Source organism: Podarcis liolepis, assembly GCF_965112155.1.
Source record: "Podarcis liolepis genome assembly, chromosome: 9".
NCBI classification, from domain to species: Eukaryota; Metazoa; Chordata; class Lepidosauria; order Squamata; family Lacertidae; genus Podarcis; species Podarcis liolepis.
The window spans coordinates 26104562-26120252 of record NC_139564.1 but is presented as its reverse complement, the minus strand read 5'-3'; the positions used below and the strand labels follow the sequence as shown (position 1 = coordinate 26120252).

The 15691-nt window shown below is 41.6% G+C and overlaps 1 protein-coding gene and 1 long non-coding RNA gene across 23 annotated transcripts in view; one reads left to right on the top strand and one right to left on the bottom strand.

Annotated features, from left to right (window-relative positions):
• Positions 1–15691, bottom strand: part of ANK2 (ankyrin 2) — a 322811-nt gene that overhangs the window by 121073 nt on the left and 186047 nt on the right. For all 22 annotated transcript variants that reach the window (XM_083459163.1, XM_083459168.1, XM_083459178.1 and 19 more), the window contains 3 exons: positions 8915–9016; positions 2576–2674; positions 997–1095 (listed from right to left, as the gene is read on the bottom strand). In XM_083459163.1, coding sequence (XP_083315289.1) covers positions 997–1095; positions 2576–2674; positions 8915–9016 — 300 coding nt within the window. The remainder of the gene's footprint in view (positions 1–996; positions 1096–2575; positions 2675–8914; positions 9017–15691) is intronic.
• Positions 6977–7447, top strand: LOC310686187. Its single transcript, XR_014515754.1, has 2 exons — positions 6977–7135; positions 7270–7447. It is a non-coding gene; the product is annotated as an uncharacterized lncRNA (long non-coding RNA).

Genomic DNA, 15691 nt, shown 5'->3' with positions numbered 1-15691 from the left:
CTGCAGTTGGGCCCACCTCACTGAGAAGATGGCTGTGCTGACTCAAAGGACTCTTGTCTAACTCTGCAGTAGCCAGCTGTAGAAGGGATGAAGGAATCTACACTCTCAGGCTAGGAAGGCCCACAAGGGAGTGCTGAAGGTCCTTTCTACGTATTTCCTCTATGTATTTCCTCTATGTATTTCATCTATGTCTACCTCAAGATACAACATTGTGCCATATTCTGAGGCCATGGAAAGCATTTGGAAAGGGTCATTTCTACCCCCTAAGATTCTCTTTGTGAAGAAGCTTAGAAAGAACCATTCTTATTTCAAATTGAGATAAGATGAGCTTGTCCATGTTGCTTTCCCATACCAACGTCGTGCCAAGGAACCCTTGGGTGCTGCAGAGTATTCTAGGACATACTTAGGGTGCACTCTAATTTTGTGTGGTGCAACAACCGGAAGAAGTCAGTCTGACCACTGCCCCATGTAAACTGAGAATATGACCTAGAATGCACAAGTGACCCCAATGAGAAAATCTTCAAACTTAAAAGAGTTTCCAGGAACACAGTTTCAAAATCAATTATATAGATTCTAGAGGGCAGAAAATGTATTGTTGCATGCTGAGAATCAATAGTACTACATCCTTATTTGAAAATATACAAGAGTGAAAAAGATATATTTGGAGAAGCATAAAAAGATGGCTTCAAGAATATTGGAATTCAGTTTATGTTACCTATACGGCTCCTCACTGAATTCCACGCCTCAAAGTTTATAATTTCATAATCTGAAGACTGAGAGATGCCTTTCCATTGCTAATGAGCCTGATTTGCAAAATATCTGATTTAGCTGCTGCGCTCCAGCTGCTGGTGAGGTTTCAATATGTCCCACTGTGCTGAATAATTTGGGCACTTCACTGTGTGTGACCAATTAACCTTGAGTCAGATTTGGCAACTTAAGGCTTAGAGCACTTTATACAACATTGCGTTTTTATAAAGCAGAAAATGCCAAACATACCTGAGATTGTGCATTAATATTGGCTCCTTCCTTCACTAGAACTTTGACAACTTCAGCCTGCCCAGCCAAGGATGCAATATGCAATGCAGTATTGCCTTTCTGTTTGATAAAAGATAATGATAGTAATAATAATTTATTCAGACAGATTTGCCCAAAACCCAGGGTTCAAAGCAGCTTTCAGTTCTCATTCACATTCATAACATCAGTTGAAACTTTAGCATTCTTACATTAAAACTATTCAATAACTTTCTCTTCATTTATAATAAACCTCCTAGGATTAAGGCTACACAAATATTTCTTAGAGAAAAATGTTTTTGGCCTTTTTTTTTTTTTAGCTAGAGAGATCCATAATTTGGGGGCCTCTTATTTAAATACTTTGACTCATGGTATATATATAATACCACCATGTTCTTGCTATGCACTGCCCTTCGGTTATGCAGACCAATTTTGATAAACCTGATAATTCTAGAATATTCACAGGGATAGAAGGGAGGACAAGCAAAGCAATAAAGCTGCATCCCTTCAACTAGTTTTGTCTCATGCTGCCAGCTATTAACACCAAAGGAAATTATTCTCAACCAAAAAAAATCCTAAAGACTAATATGAAATTACTTTCTACTTGCATGAAAAGGGAGCAGTTTTCATGGGAACACAGGAAACTCCTTATACACAGTCAGACCATTGGCCCTCAGTATTGCTTACATAGGAAACCTCAGACCTGGGGGGGGGGGAGAGAATGAGGCCCTCCAGGCAGTAGCGTAGCGTGGGAAGGGGCTGCTGGGGCCATAGACCCAGGAGCATTTTTCGGGGGGGGGGGGTGTTGGCAGGGTGGCATGAGGAAGACACAACAGGCATGTGACCTTCAAATCAGTCCAAAGCCCATCTGTTCATAGAGACCAAGTCTGGATCCAACACTTTCTCATCTCTGTGATTATATAGTATAGGAGAAGGTTCTTCAGTTCTCCTGTGTTTTTACTTTGAAGCCAACAGGTGTACCAAGGGAGGGTTGGTGTGAGTTTGGTAGGGATTGCAGAGGTCGATGGAAAGTGTGTGCTTGCATTCTTGAGGCATGCATAGCCGACGTTAATGAGGAAGGACAGAGTACAGTGCTGTTGTCAGGTGGAAGCTGTGTGAGACATATACTTAGGAGTTTCAGCACATGTTTCATAAACACTGCCTAATGGATCTTAATGCAGAGTTGAAACAAATAATGTTCATCATTAGTCTGTTTCAGGAATAGAATCACAGAATCATAGATGGCTGTGGTGCTCTCACAATGTCTCTTTCCCTCTCCCTGCCCCCTTTCCCTTGTCTATTGTGTTTTTATATTAGATTGCAAGCCTTCAGACAAAGACTGTCTTGTTTTAATTGACTGTTTGCAAACCACTCAGGGAGCCTTTTTGGCTGAAGAGCCGGATACAAATGCTCTAAATAAGGAAACATTACTGTACTACAGCTCCCATCATCCCTAACCTGACCATGTCACTGATCAAAGCTGTAGTCCAACCACATTGTCTTCCCTTGCTCTATTTCAGTGTCTGTAAACCATTTATATATAATGATACAGTGAATATATTACCTTAGTAGCAGAGTCCACTGCAGAACCTCTTTCCAGCAATTCCTGAACCAGCCCCACGTGGCCTTCTTTGGCAGCCAGGTGTAGAGCATTGAGTCCATTCTGCAAGGAAAAAATAAAAAATAAACTTCCCATTTGGCCCCTCTTAAAGAGGTATAACCCTAGTGGTATAGCACAGGCTTTGAATACAGAAAATCTTAGCTGCAATCACGGACATCAGCAGCTAAAAAGTTCTCAGCTGGCACAGCCACTGCCAGTCAGAGACTGGGCTGCTGTCTCATCCCCTTCACATATGAAGCTCCAGGTCCAACATCCAAAGCATGCGTGGTCGGGCCATCCACCACGTCCACCACACAAGCACCTACACATCTCTCTCAACATTTGTAAATACAGTAAGAAATTTTGAGTCACAGAAGGAGATACCTTTGAAATCTCATAGATTCTGCCCACCCATTTCCCATGGGAGTGTGGGGGACACACAAAGGAAGCTGCCTAGCAAACACAAAGTTGGACTGATTTCTAATCTCTATGACCTCTCCCAATCCCACTGATGTACTGATCTCAAAATGGGTAGGTTTCAGGAAGTTCAAAGGAGTCTACATAGTAGCACCCTCATTTAAACCTCCCAAAGTCTACTTGAAGTGAACCTCTGAGTGCAGTATATAAAACAAGAATTGGATGGGGTTTCTCTCACTTCTGTCCATTCAAGTGTTGAAAAGTCTTCTTGGCCCTCCCTGTGCTCAGAGTTACCTGGCTTGCCCACTTCACATATTTGTTTGTTAAAACTATTCACCGTCTTTTTTGCTCTATAAGATGCACCCGACCATAAGACGCACCTAGTTTTTAGAGGAGGAAAACAAGAAAAGCCAGCAAGAGCCGTAGGCACGCTCGCTTGGTGCGGCTCTTGTTGGCTTTTCCGGGAGGAGGGAGAAGGGACTGACGGGCTGCCCTCCATCCTTTCCCCCACCTCGCTGAAAAGCCAGAGCAAGCTGCGCAGCTATCGCTGAAGCCAGCAGAACAAGAGGCGCTGCGCAGCTCTCCCTCTTGCTGTGCTGGCTTCAGCGATAGCTGCGCAGCGCCTCTTCAGCGAAGCAGGAGGAGGAACAGAAGGGGCTCCGTAAGGGCTCCCTTCCATTCCTCCTCCCGCTTCACTGGGAAGCCAGTAGAACAAGAGGCACTGTGCAGCTCTCACTCTTGCTGTGCTAGCTTCAGTGATAGCTGCGCAGCCTGCATTCACTCCATAAGATGCACACACATTTCCCCTTACTTTTTAGGGAAAAAGTGTGCCTTATGGAGCGAAAAATACGGTACTATCCGCTCAGTTCTACAGCAGAGTACATAAACAATTCTTAAAATAAAACAACACCTGCTCTATCAGATACGTAGACTTAAAGGGGTGGTCTTTGTAAACAAATAAGAAATCAGATAATTTCTCAAACATGGATATTTAAATTCTAGCTGCCAAAAGCAGCCACTTTATTCGCACCCAATGAAAATGAAATGGCTTTAGTATATCCAACAACTGTTATTACTTTCTTTATTTATATAGCAGTAAACCACTCTGACTGTCCCAGAGTATACCTAAATATCCAGAACTTTGTCATAGTTTTTCTGGCTACTATAAATAGATTCCAAGTGAGAGATGTTTATTATTTTATCTGCTTGATCTTGCAAAATCCTAATATAACCACTTCTGGGTCAAACAAAAGTTTTATTCCAAAAAATCATTCAAATAATCCCCACTCCCAGTAATGAATAACTCCACCATACAAGCAGAGGCCTAAAGGCTACATGCACACTATAAAGCCCAATAAAGTACATTTCTTTCCTGAAAGAATTCTAGGTGCCATAGTATGTTAAGGGATTCTGGATCCTCAATCTCCTTGCACTTGGTCAACCGGTCACTGTAATATATGCAGCTTAATGCACATACATTAGGAGGTGATAATTCCCATGCTGTCAAAAGCTTAACCAGCTGATTTCTGAAAATTAAACTATTGTTAAAGGGATAGGAGCAAATAGGCCTTCTTTTTGGTCAGTATGAGCCTTGTTTGTAAGGAAACATCTAAGCTGTTCAGAAAAATATAAAAGAAAACAATAGAAGTATGAATAAAAACAGATATTTTAAAATATTCAAAAGATATTTATTTATTTTGAAGTAGGTCCAGTTAATTTCTATGGAAACCTACTTCCACATGGGATAAAATATTTTAATAAATAAGTACGAATAAATAAAGCTAGCCTACTTAGGATCTCCCAAATGCCTTACTAGCACACCTGGCTAAAACAGGAAATCTAGGAGATTTACTTACAACTATAGACCTTGGAATTCAGCATTAAATGAATTGACACAATACTGTACAGATTACATTAAAGGATCTATTCAGTTTTAATGATCAGTGGAAACAGCAAAAGGTCAGCTGGGCACAATCCAACCTATTTAGAAAAGAGGCTGGCTGGGAACCAAATGCTGTTTTATCTGATTAAATGGATCAAGGCAGCAGAAAACCACAGAGGGAAAGACTCATGTTGATTTCCCCATTATCCACCGGTCTATTCTGGAGGTCTGGGCATAATAATAATAATAATAAAGTCTTTCAGCAGCAGAACACAAGGTTCAATGTTCTATGAGCCTTTCAATGAAGAGCCCACTCTAGATTCTACAAAAAAAAAAAAGTGCCATGAACCTACAGAAAGGGAAGGAGAAAATGATGGAAGGAAGAGAAAAGAAAAGAGCAGAGTTTGGCTAATGGCAGGCTTTTTCACGTGATCACTTTTATCTTAGATACAGCACCCTCTTAACTAACTTTAGCCCTGTATTTGTTTATACAACCCAGGACTCAATCCATGGTTGAAAGTGGTTCCAAGTGAGGACAAGTGCATCATGACTAAGCAGTGATTATTTCCTAGCATCTCTGTTGCCATGGAGTAATTCCATCTGTAAACAATGTCAGTTCTTCAGGTGATCAGATGTGGGAGGAGTTTGCAATTTAATTACAAGGGCACGCTGCTCTGTGAGTGACCTAGGAAAAGTGGTACCAGTGCTTTGCAGAAACAACCAGGGATTCCCTTCCCCATATTAAAAAAATAACAGCAAATAAGGTTGCTAGTTTAGATAAAAAGCCTATATCAAGGCTTACCCTATCCATATCTGAGATTTTACAAATGCCATGCTATTTTATCAGATACCTTCAATCACAGCAAAAAAGTGAAGAATCATAGAATTGTAGAGTTGGAAGGGACCACAAGAGTCATCTAGTCCAAATCTTTTGCCCAATGTATGGCTTCAACCCACAACCCTGAGATTAAGAGTCTCATGCTGTCCAGACTGAGCTATCTGCAGGATCAGTTTTTCTTCAGACACATGGAAGAATATGAACATAAGAAAAGCTCTGCTGGATCAGGTCAGAGGCCCATTTAGTCCAGTAATCTATTCACAGAGTGGCTAACCAGATTTTATTTTATTTTTTATTTAACAAATTTAAAACCACTTCATAGCATGAAGCCATTAAGAAGTGTACAATATACTTATGGAAAGCACATAGGCAGGACCCTAGTGAAACAGGACTATCCCCAAGTGTGATTCTCAACAAAGGGTATAAATAATGAGGCATATTGCCTCAGGCAGTGGAGGTAAAACATAGCCCTCATGGCAAAGCAGCCCTGAAATTGTTTAAAGCTATTCCTGTTTTACATCCATCCTATTATCTGTAAGAAAATGAGAATAAAACTAAGAATATACGATTGCCTAGTGTTTCTTCAGAATAAGCATTAATGAAGTATCTGTTTGCTTTAAGGATAAAGCAAGTAGGCTGTTTGGAAAGTCAAGACATTTGCTATTATATCCTTTTTCAAATGTATTTTCAATCAAAAATGTAGCAAATGTGAGATTTGGTAACTAGAGAATTATAGATAAGAGTACAGAGGGGAAGTGGATATTATGTAATTAGACAGGGACAAAATACACATCAATAACTTCTACTTACACACAGACTGAGAAAGTGTGAAAACACATTAAACATGGCAAACAATTATTTTAACAACTCATCCTCTCTGAACATCAAAAATTGTGTTTGACAAAGAGAGCATACAGCTTTGACCCCCTGGTCCCAGGCCTAAAGTAACATCACATCAGCTGCACTACAGTGCTTGATCTTGGCAAAATTGAAGTGGCTCTTCTGGAATGATTATAGTTGGAAGCTGCTGCATGACATGGATCATACACCCAGTTTGATCCATACAAAGAACATTGACCAAGTGCTCACCTGATCATAGTACTGGTATGTCATATCCATATAGCAAACACAATTCTCTTCAGATAAAATATCTCAGATCAGCTAACATAACAATGGGGAGTAACTCCCACTGAACTTTGTATGGGCTACTCCCACGTAAACATACTGCATTTTTCGCTCTATAGGACGCACTTTTCCCCCTCCAAAAATTAAGGGGAAATGTGTGTGTGTCCTATGGAGCGAATGCAGGCTCCTTGGCTTCAGCGATAGCAACGCGAAGCCTCCAAAGCGCAGAGGGAGCGCTACCTCCACGCTCCGGAGGCTATGTGTTGCTTCCGCTGAAGCCTGGAGAGCGAGAGGGGTTGGTGCGCACCAACCCCTCTCGCTCTCCAGGCTTCAGGGATAGCCGCCTGAAGCCTTTGGAGTGCAGCGGGAACTCGCGCAGCGCTCCAAAAGCTTCAGGTTCCTTTCGCTGAAGCCGGGAGAGCAAGACTCTCCCGGCTTCAGCAGAGAGGGAGAGCTGCGCAGCGCCCCTTCAGCGAAACGAGAGGAGAAATGAAAGGGGCTCCGTTTCTCCTGCCGCTTCACTGAAGGGGCGCTGAGCAGAGAGGGGGAGAATTTTTTTTCTTGTTCTCCCCCTCTAAAACAAGGTGCGTCCTATGGTCGGGTGCATCCTATAGAGCAAAAAATACGGTACTTAAGATGTTAATCCCCATATCGGGGTTTTTTTTTTAAAAAACTATTTTTTCTTTCTCAATTCACTTGTATAGATTTGAAATGAAGCAAATGTATGATCCTTTGCATGCGCTGAGGCTGTTACCAGTATGAAACAAACTAGTTTGCATTTGAGCAGTTCTGGTTACTGCAGATGTCCATTAGCTACTTGATTCTATCTGCTCCAACACACATTAAGCTCCCCTCTAAAAATACCCTACGAAGTGTTTACTTGCTGCCTGATGCTACACAGAAATAGCAAGGGAAACCTCAGACTTCCGCACATGGGATCACTGAACACCAGGTGCATTGTGGAGGAAGATACACTTGATTTGTAGAAAGCAAAAGGGACACACCATGTCCAAGAGCAAAACAGAAGCTTCCCAATTTCCATAAAAATCAATAAAATATGTCCCTGCCAATGTATACTACTGCCCTTGAAATTTTGATTGAAGAGGAGTAGGTTCATATCTACTAGGGGAATTAAATTCGGGGGTGGGGGAATCTCTCAATCTAGAATATCTGAGTGGGCAAACATAACAGGAGCTGTTTAAGCATTTGATAAAAGTTGACCGCTTCCCTTCCTACTGACGTACGAGAGGCATAATAATAATCTTGAGAGTTCTGGCTTTTACCTTTCCTCTGCAAAATCAAGAGATTATAATTGTAGGAGAGATAAGACTCACAGGATGCAAAGTTGCTAACATGCTTAAAATCTTTTTTTAAGGAGAGACCCAAGTGTTCTATCTTGCTTGCGATCAGAATATGGATGGAGTCAAAAGGAAATTTCTCTATAAGAAGAACTGCCTGTTAACTAATTTAAGCCTATTCTGAGCTATTGATCTACTATTAATCTCCATGTAAATGGAAAGCGAGCGGCCACCTTTTATTGTTATTTATCATGTTTATAGTACTCATTAACTATGCAGTCAAAACATACAGAGACTCTATTTAAATGTTCCTTTCCTGATAACCACGAATAATGGCAGCCACTGAAATCACAGACTGGGCTTTGGCAAACTTAAATAGACTGATCTGTCCTGGACTGGAGACTGAGCTAAATTGGGATTTTTTCTTTCTCTTTTTGTTGTTATACGTTGGAAATCAATAAAAACTATATTTGTTTGTTTGTTTTTTGTTTGTTTGTTTAACAGTTCACATAATAAAATTGTAGATAAAACAGTGAAAAGTGTGTGTGTGTGTGTGTGTGTGTGTGTGTGTGTGTGTCTCACAGGAATATCTTTCCACCCCACCTTTAGCACTCAATTCAATGTAGGGGGAAGGAAAGGCCAGCAAAAGAAAAAAACACTCCTTCTCTTCTTCCTTCTACCCAGTTCCTCTGCAGTTCCCACTTGCATATTATGCCAAAATCTGTAAATCATGAGCCACTTACCTGATTACATGTATTGATGTCTATTCCTCCCTTCAGATATTCCACAACTTTGTCCAGATTGCCAGCCCTGGCAGCTCTGAGGAAGCTTGCATTGCTGTCAGACTGCGAAAATAAGCAAGAGGATACAATTACATTTCTTCTTCAAAGGTACACAGCACAAGTATGACCAAAGAAAGAACCTGCATATTTATGTTACTGAAGTTTCAGTTCCAATAATTTGCACTCCTATTTTGGGCATCCCTATTCTAATACAGATTATTTACTACATGCTGTGGTGTGCATGTAACCATATGGAAAGCCAATAATCAAATATTTGACCAGTATTTCTCAACAATGCTTTCCCAAAATATCCTCAACCCTGTTGCACTTCGCTGTCATTGCCCCCCAACTACTGTACCTTAGCTGGAAATCTGAAAGGATACCAATACACATACAGCTGTTCTGCACCTGCAAAGATCTGGCTAATGTGTGGACATCTGGAAAAAAGGAGCAAGGAAGCGTGGCAACATTGGGGCAGCATTAAGTGTATATATGGAAGTAATGTTTGAACCGGTTGAATGGTTCAATGTGGATCTGAGCAGCAAAAATTTGTGAGAACACAGTCTAAGTTGAGCCAAAAAGAACTATGATTTTTCCCCCAGGTAGAAATATAAGTGATCAGTAAAAAATAATAAAACAAAACAGAATCCAAAAGATAAAAAATTACCACCACTACTGTTACTCACACCCGTTATAATCTTGTCAAAATGCCTAGTTATGGTAATATACTTTGCTTTTCACATGATTCAATTGATTCACAAGAGAACAAAAGACTAAGATCTGGCTGGTTATTACAACAAATTAGGTCAAACTTTGTCCTTTTCTTCTGTGTCTATCTAAGCCAGGGATGGGGAACCTGTGACATTCCAGTTGTTGTTAGACGCCAGGTCTTATCAGTCCCAGAAAGCACAGCCAATAATGGGTGGCTAAAGGTAACCCAGCCCTGAGCTCTCCCTTCATAGTTGCTGTCCGCAAGCATCTCCCATCTCTTTTCCCTCACCTTGATCAACAGCACACAGCTCTTCTTTAAGGTTTTTGCCACTCCAATCTCATTGATCCCTTCCACCATCAACTCCCAGCCCTGATTCATTCCTCTGCTCCTCCACCCATCATTCCCTCAGGTTCAAGCTGCACAGCTTACTATCTTCTCTTCTGTAGCCATTTTGCCTCCTAAGGCGTTAGATTTACTATTTTCTTGGCTTGCTTGTGTTGTGTGCTCCATTATTCCTTAGGGCTCCACTTCATTGCCCTTTTCTATCAACAGAACGCAACGCCCCCACCCCAAAAAAACAACCCTGTGTGACGGGTTTTCTCCCAGCTCCAATTGACTTTTGCTTCCTTAACAAAGGGATAATGTTGGTCAGATGGACCTCGTTTCCCAGCAGATAGAACATTAATCTCTTCCGTGGTATCACAGCTACTCAATCAAAGACTTAGATAAATGCTCAGAAAGTGCTTCAAAGTGCTTCAAAGTGCTTCATTGCTATATGTACAGACAAGAGAATATTTGTCCAAGTATACCACCATGTGAAGCACAATCCTATCCATGCTTACTCAGAAGCAAGTCCCAGTAAGTCCTTCCGTCCTTCCTTCCTTCCTTCCTTCCTTCCTTCCTTCCTTCCTTCCTTCCTATCTTTCTGATTTGTATATTGCCCTTCATCCAAAGATCTTATAGTGGTTCACAGCATAAAAATACAAGATCAAAATACATAATAAAAACAAAACAATAAACCTCCCCATTGAGACAAAATACAACATAAAAGTGTTTGTGACACCTGCCTTAATTTCACAATGTTGCTATTAACCCCCCCCCCCCACACACACATACATAACTGAAGGGCAGATTGCTCAAAAAACACAACCACACAAGGAGCACGTATATGCACTGTTAGGCAAATGTAATTGTGAGTCCCCAGTTAGGGAGTTTGCCAAATGATCTGTTTCCCAGAAGAAAGGTAAAGAATAATGTTATGTCGGGGCACTGTGGAAACTTAAATCATTGTTCCCTGCCCAGCGCTAATCAGAACTCTGCTGGTGAAAGTGGGCGTCCTCAGTGGTCATGTTGCTATGGTCCCCTCCCAAACCTGGAGACACTCCTGGTTTGGGGGGGGGGGTGAAACAGGATACAAAATAATTTTTGCTTGTTTGGACCTGTCATTAGTGGAGCCAAAAAGGCACTTGGAGGATTTGTCTTGGTCCACTTCCACCAGGGTAATACTTTGAATACCCCAGTAAAGTAAACCTGTCCGTGAGAAAGGAAGGAAGGTGAAACCATGGGCAAGGGACAGTCTTGCTGTTCTGACCTTATACCACACTTAATGCACATATTATTGCATCTAGAAATGGCAAATTAAGGCTGAAAATGGGATTGCAAACTTTTAAAAAACTTCTAATACAGCCCTTCCCACTGAGAGAAATAAGAAAACAACACTGATTCTCTGCTCATTGTACTCTGGATTTTACCCCAGAACACAAAGATATAGAAATACTTTAAGGAGATCCTGGTGCATATTACAGGCTCCTCAATATCAAGAAACCAGACCACCCTACTTAACACAACTGCAAGGAGGAGAAAAAGGCATTGCAGGAGTCTTTTTCTAGCATTCAACATCAGCCAGTGAAGCTCTGTAACCATGACACAGCAGCAGTGTCTGTCAAACACTTGAAAGCGAGGCGATCTACTGCCAGAGAAGACTTTGTGCAATGCAGCAGACTCTTTTATTACAAGCGCAGAAACTGAAAGCAGAAATCGATGATGGAACCTGATTTTTTGTGCTTTCATGCTATACCACAGAGCACATACTTTTCATGATTAAGTATGGCAATGTTGCATTTAAACAATATTGCTGCATTTTTTTCCACAGTTCTTTTTTGGTTGACATTGCCTTGCAAGCATTCAATAGGGGGAAAATGAGCATGGCTTGGGGGCAGAGTGCTACTGTGATGGTGAACTCTGCTCTAATCAATCCATGTTCATTAGCACATCTGTAGAACACCCCCCCCCATATAGCTGAATCCACCAAGGGTCTGCACAGCAGGGCTGCATAACCTGCGAAAGCAGGAAACCTCATCATGTGGAGAGGTCCCTATGCACACACACATAAGTGTTTACACAAAAAGAAACCTGAATTCTTGCTTCCAGGATAACCAGTGGAACAGAGGCAGCATGGTTTTATACTTTGATTTTATTTTATTCTGTGAACCGCCCTAAGACCTTTGGGTATAGGGTGGTATATAAATCATCATCATCATCCTCCCCCTCCACAATGATGTCAAGTCAGGCTAGTGTGGAGCTGAGGAGTGTGAAAACACAACGAATGATACATCTGCTTTCAGTGTGCACATGTGGTTCCCAACTGAGTGACAGAATCCACATATAGAAGCTTGCTTCCCCACACAGATTTCTCTCTTGGTAGAGTATGATGAACATTATTTCTTGTTATTAACAAATTCAAAGCTGAGCATGCAAAAAACTCTACCCGTTATTTTCTTTAAAACAGAAAAAAAAACTGTGCTTCTTCCTTGAGCAGAGAATATTTTCACTCCAAGGGCCACAATTCCTTCAGGGCAACTTTACAGGGGCCGGAGGCAAAAGTAGGCAAAGCAATAAGTGCAAACGTTTCCATTCTGCAGCAGGCTACACACTCACACATCCTTCTCTATCCAGACAAGCAAGAAACATGATCAGAGTTCAGTGGCACATTCAGGCCAGGCAAGAAAACCCCAAAGAGAGTGAAAGGCGAGGCTGTGGGCGTGGTGGTGTCATCCTGGCAAAAGTCCGAAGGACCAGACAGTGTGACCTAGAGGGCCAGACTAGAAGTTTCCCGCCCCTGTCCTTGAGAGGGCATGCATAAATAAATAAATAAATAATGGTTTGCTTCCTGAACTTATTGCTCTGCATATAGGAATTAAGAATGACTATTAATTTAATGCTGGTTGTTGACTTTAAGAAGTATTTTTTGTGTTCCGTATATCCAAACCCCCACTGCTGCCTTGCATTTCTTTTCATGCCACTAATTTGCAAGATGAGGTCTCCACAGTTACAAACGAAAACTGTCCTTAATCCACCTTAACGTGTTTATCTCTTGCTGTGCCTGTGGTGCTGGGGTCAGCCAACACTGAAGGATCCCTGGAACGTCTTTGCATTCCCCCTGGATTTGGCAATGGAGAGTCACCCTTACGTCTAAGTGACATTAATTTTCAGGTTGCATGTTGAGAGCTCAGATCACGTTACCCAAGTCATCGGTTCAGTTGTAGCCAGAAGAAAACATATTACATGACAGTCAGAAATACTTAATTGATAGGTAATGCAGAGCTGCATGTTTTCTCCTCCCATCTTCAGAATAAAGGTAAGGAACTTCCAGCTTTTACCGCACAGTCAGATGTCACCACAAGAAGGAACTATTGCTCATGTGTGTTTTTAAGGTTCTTTTCTGGCTCACTGCCACTCACTGAGAGGGGGAGGGGGGCAAGGAAGTGGGAGGCCAGCACAGGGCAGGCACAGAGTGGATGCAGGACTGGGAGCAATGGATTGGCTCTGCTGCAGGGCCAACAATGAGCTGCTGCTGCTGCCTTGGCCCCTCTGCCTTGCTCAACAAGCAGCAGTGACCTGGCATGTTCAAAAGGTGGGAGAGCATCACAGTCTCACCCACACAGCCCCACAGGCTGCTACTGCTGTGCCCCTCTTCTAGTGCTGCCACATCACAATTTCTGGTAAAGGTGGTAAAAGTGAGAGGAGGATTTCTTTATAGCAGGTATGGGGAACCTTTGACCTTCCAGATGTTGTTGGAGAACAACTCCCATCAGCCTTGGCCATGTTCTCTGGGGATGATGTGAGGCACAGTTCAGCAACATCTGGAGGGCCAAAGTTTACCCCCACCTGCCTCATAATGGCTCTGGTTCTCTACCTCCTTGCATCTGTGCACGTATCTGTTTTGATTTATGAGAGCAGGTAGAGGGAGGACCTGCTGCAGGGAGGTGTAGCTGGAGATCGAAGTTTGAGAAACACTGGATTAAGTGCTTTCTTCTTGCCTTGAAATTGGTAAATACCAATGCTGAAGGGACAGGGACTGTGCCGCCCAAGCTGGTGGGGTGCCAGGAACCTTCCAACCTTCAGCTGTCAGATGAGCAGCCACACAGAATTCAAAAAATGTGGCTGGGAGTGCATTTGGCAGTGAAACTGGAGGCAGGGGTGGAAATGTATTTGAAGGAGGCAGGAAAGTATGGGGCTGTCTCCTGATTCTTAGTTGCCTGATGCAGCACTGGAAGCCCAGTGGGGGATTAGAAGGAACAGGTCAAGTATAAGGACACCAAGCTTCAAGTGAACTGAGTACAAGCAATAAAAATGTTCCTTATGAAACAAGAATATCTCATACTGACTATCTGGTTACCTTTCAGGAAGATGTGATTTCTCATAGTTAAGACATATGCAGGTTTTACTTGGCAGTTACAACTACCCATAGCATTTTAGAATATTAGAATATGCAAATAATAATATTAATAATAACAATAATAATTTGAACAGCAGCAATTTTCAAAGTAGGAGTAATGTAGACGCCTGGTTAACTCTTTCCATATGAAATTTTGATCTATAGTACTTTTGAAATTAACCTTCTATTGACTTCCCTAGCCTCTCTTCTCCAGTATAGCTTTGCAGTTTCAAAGCTACTGTAACTTCCTCCTGATTAAAAACTTGGATTTGTTTACAAGCCTTTTATTGCCTTTAACAACTACTACTACTACTACCACTACTATACACCAGCCTCTCTGGGCTGCTTACAGCATATATTAAACATAGTAAAACAGTAAACATTAAAAAATAGTTCCCATCTTCTGAGCCAAGCCTATTATTTCTATTTTATATTCCAAATGTATGCTAATAGTAACTTTTTGAAAGACCATTCCAATGCCTACATCATACACTTACCTCTTTCCATGTGGATAAACTACATGACTTTTCCAACACATATTCTTTACCATTATTGACTACAAATTGGATGCAAAATCTCACTGAATTAAGCATATGCTAAATTACTTTGCTAAAGCCAATGCAAGGAGTAGTTAATATCAGCAAATAATACTGATGAAAAATATTTAACAAGCAGCTGTATAAATCTAACCCTTAAAGCTCTCCCATAAATCCACTGTAATCATTTGGCAATCTAGCTTTCACTGACATTTGTAGGATTTCTCAAGCTACATTAAAAATAATAATAATAATAATAATAATAATAATAATAATAATAATAATAATAATACACACACACAAAGGAGCCTGGGAGATAAGTGCTATCTTAATTTTACAAAATGAATGCAGTATTTGTGTGAACTGAGGAAGTTCTGAACACTTTCTCAGCAAGCAGTATTACACATAAAAAGCGAATGTGATAAACTACTTGACCTGAGATGAAATAGGTTGCTTTGTGTCAAGATTTCCAATGGCTGTTCCTGAAAACATAAAAAATATCATGCTGTTGGCATTCATCTCGAGGGGGACAGTGACTATAAGGGAGAAATCAACTACAACCTATCAGAAGAAAGTCCTTCATCAGTATCCAACCCAAACACTCTTCACTGTTAGTTGGTGTCAGGGGTTCAGGAGCAGAGACGCAGAGAAGGGAGGAGACAGAGAGCGAGGGGGAGGAATACGAAGGAAGGATGAGTGGGGATGACGACCCGAGATCACCGAGCCTGTCTAGCGAGTCCGAGGATTCCCAGAAGGGAGCGCCAGCAGCCAGA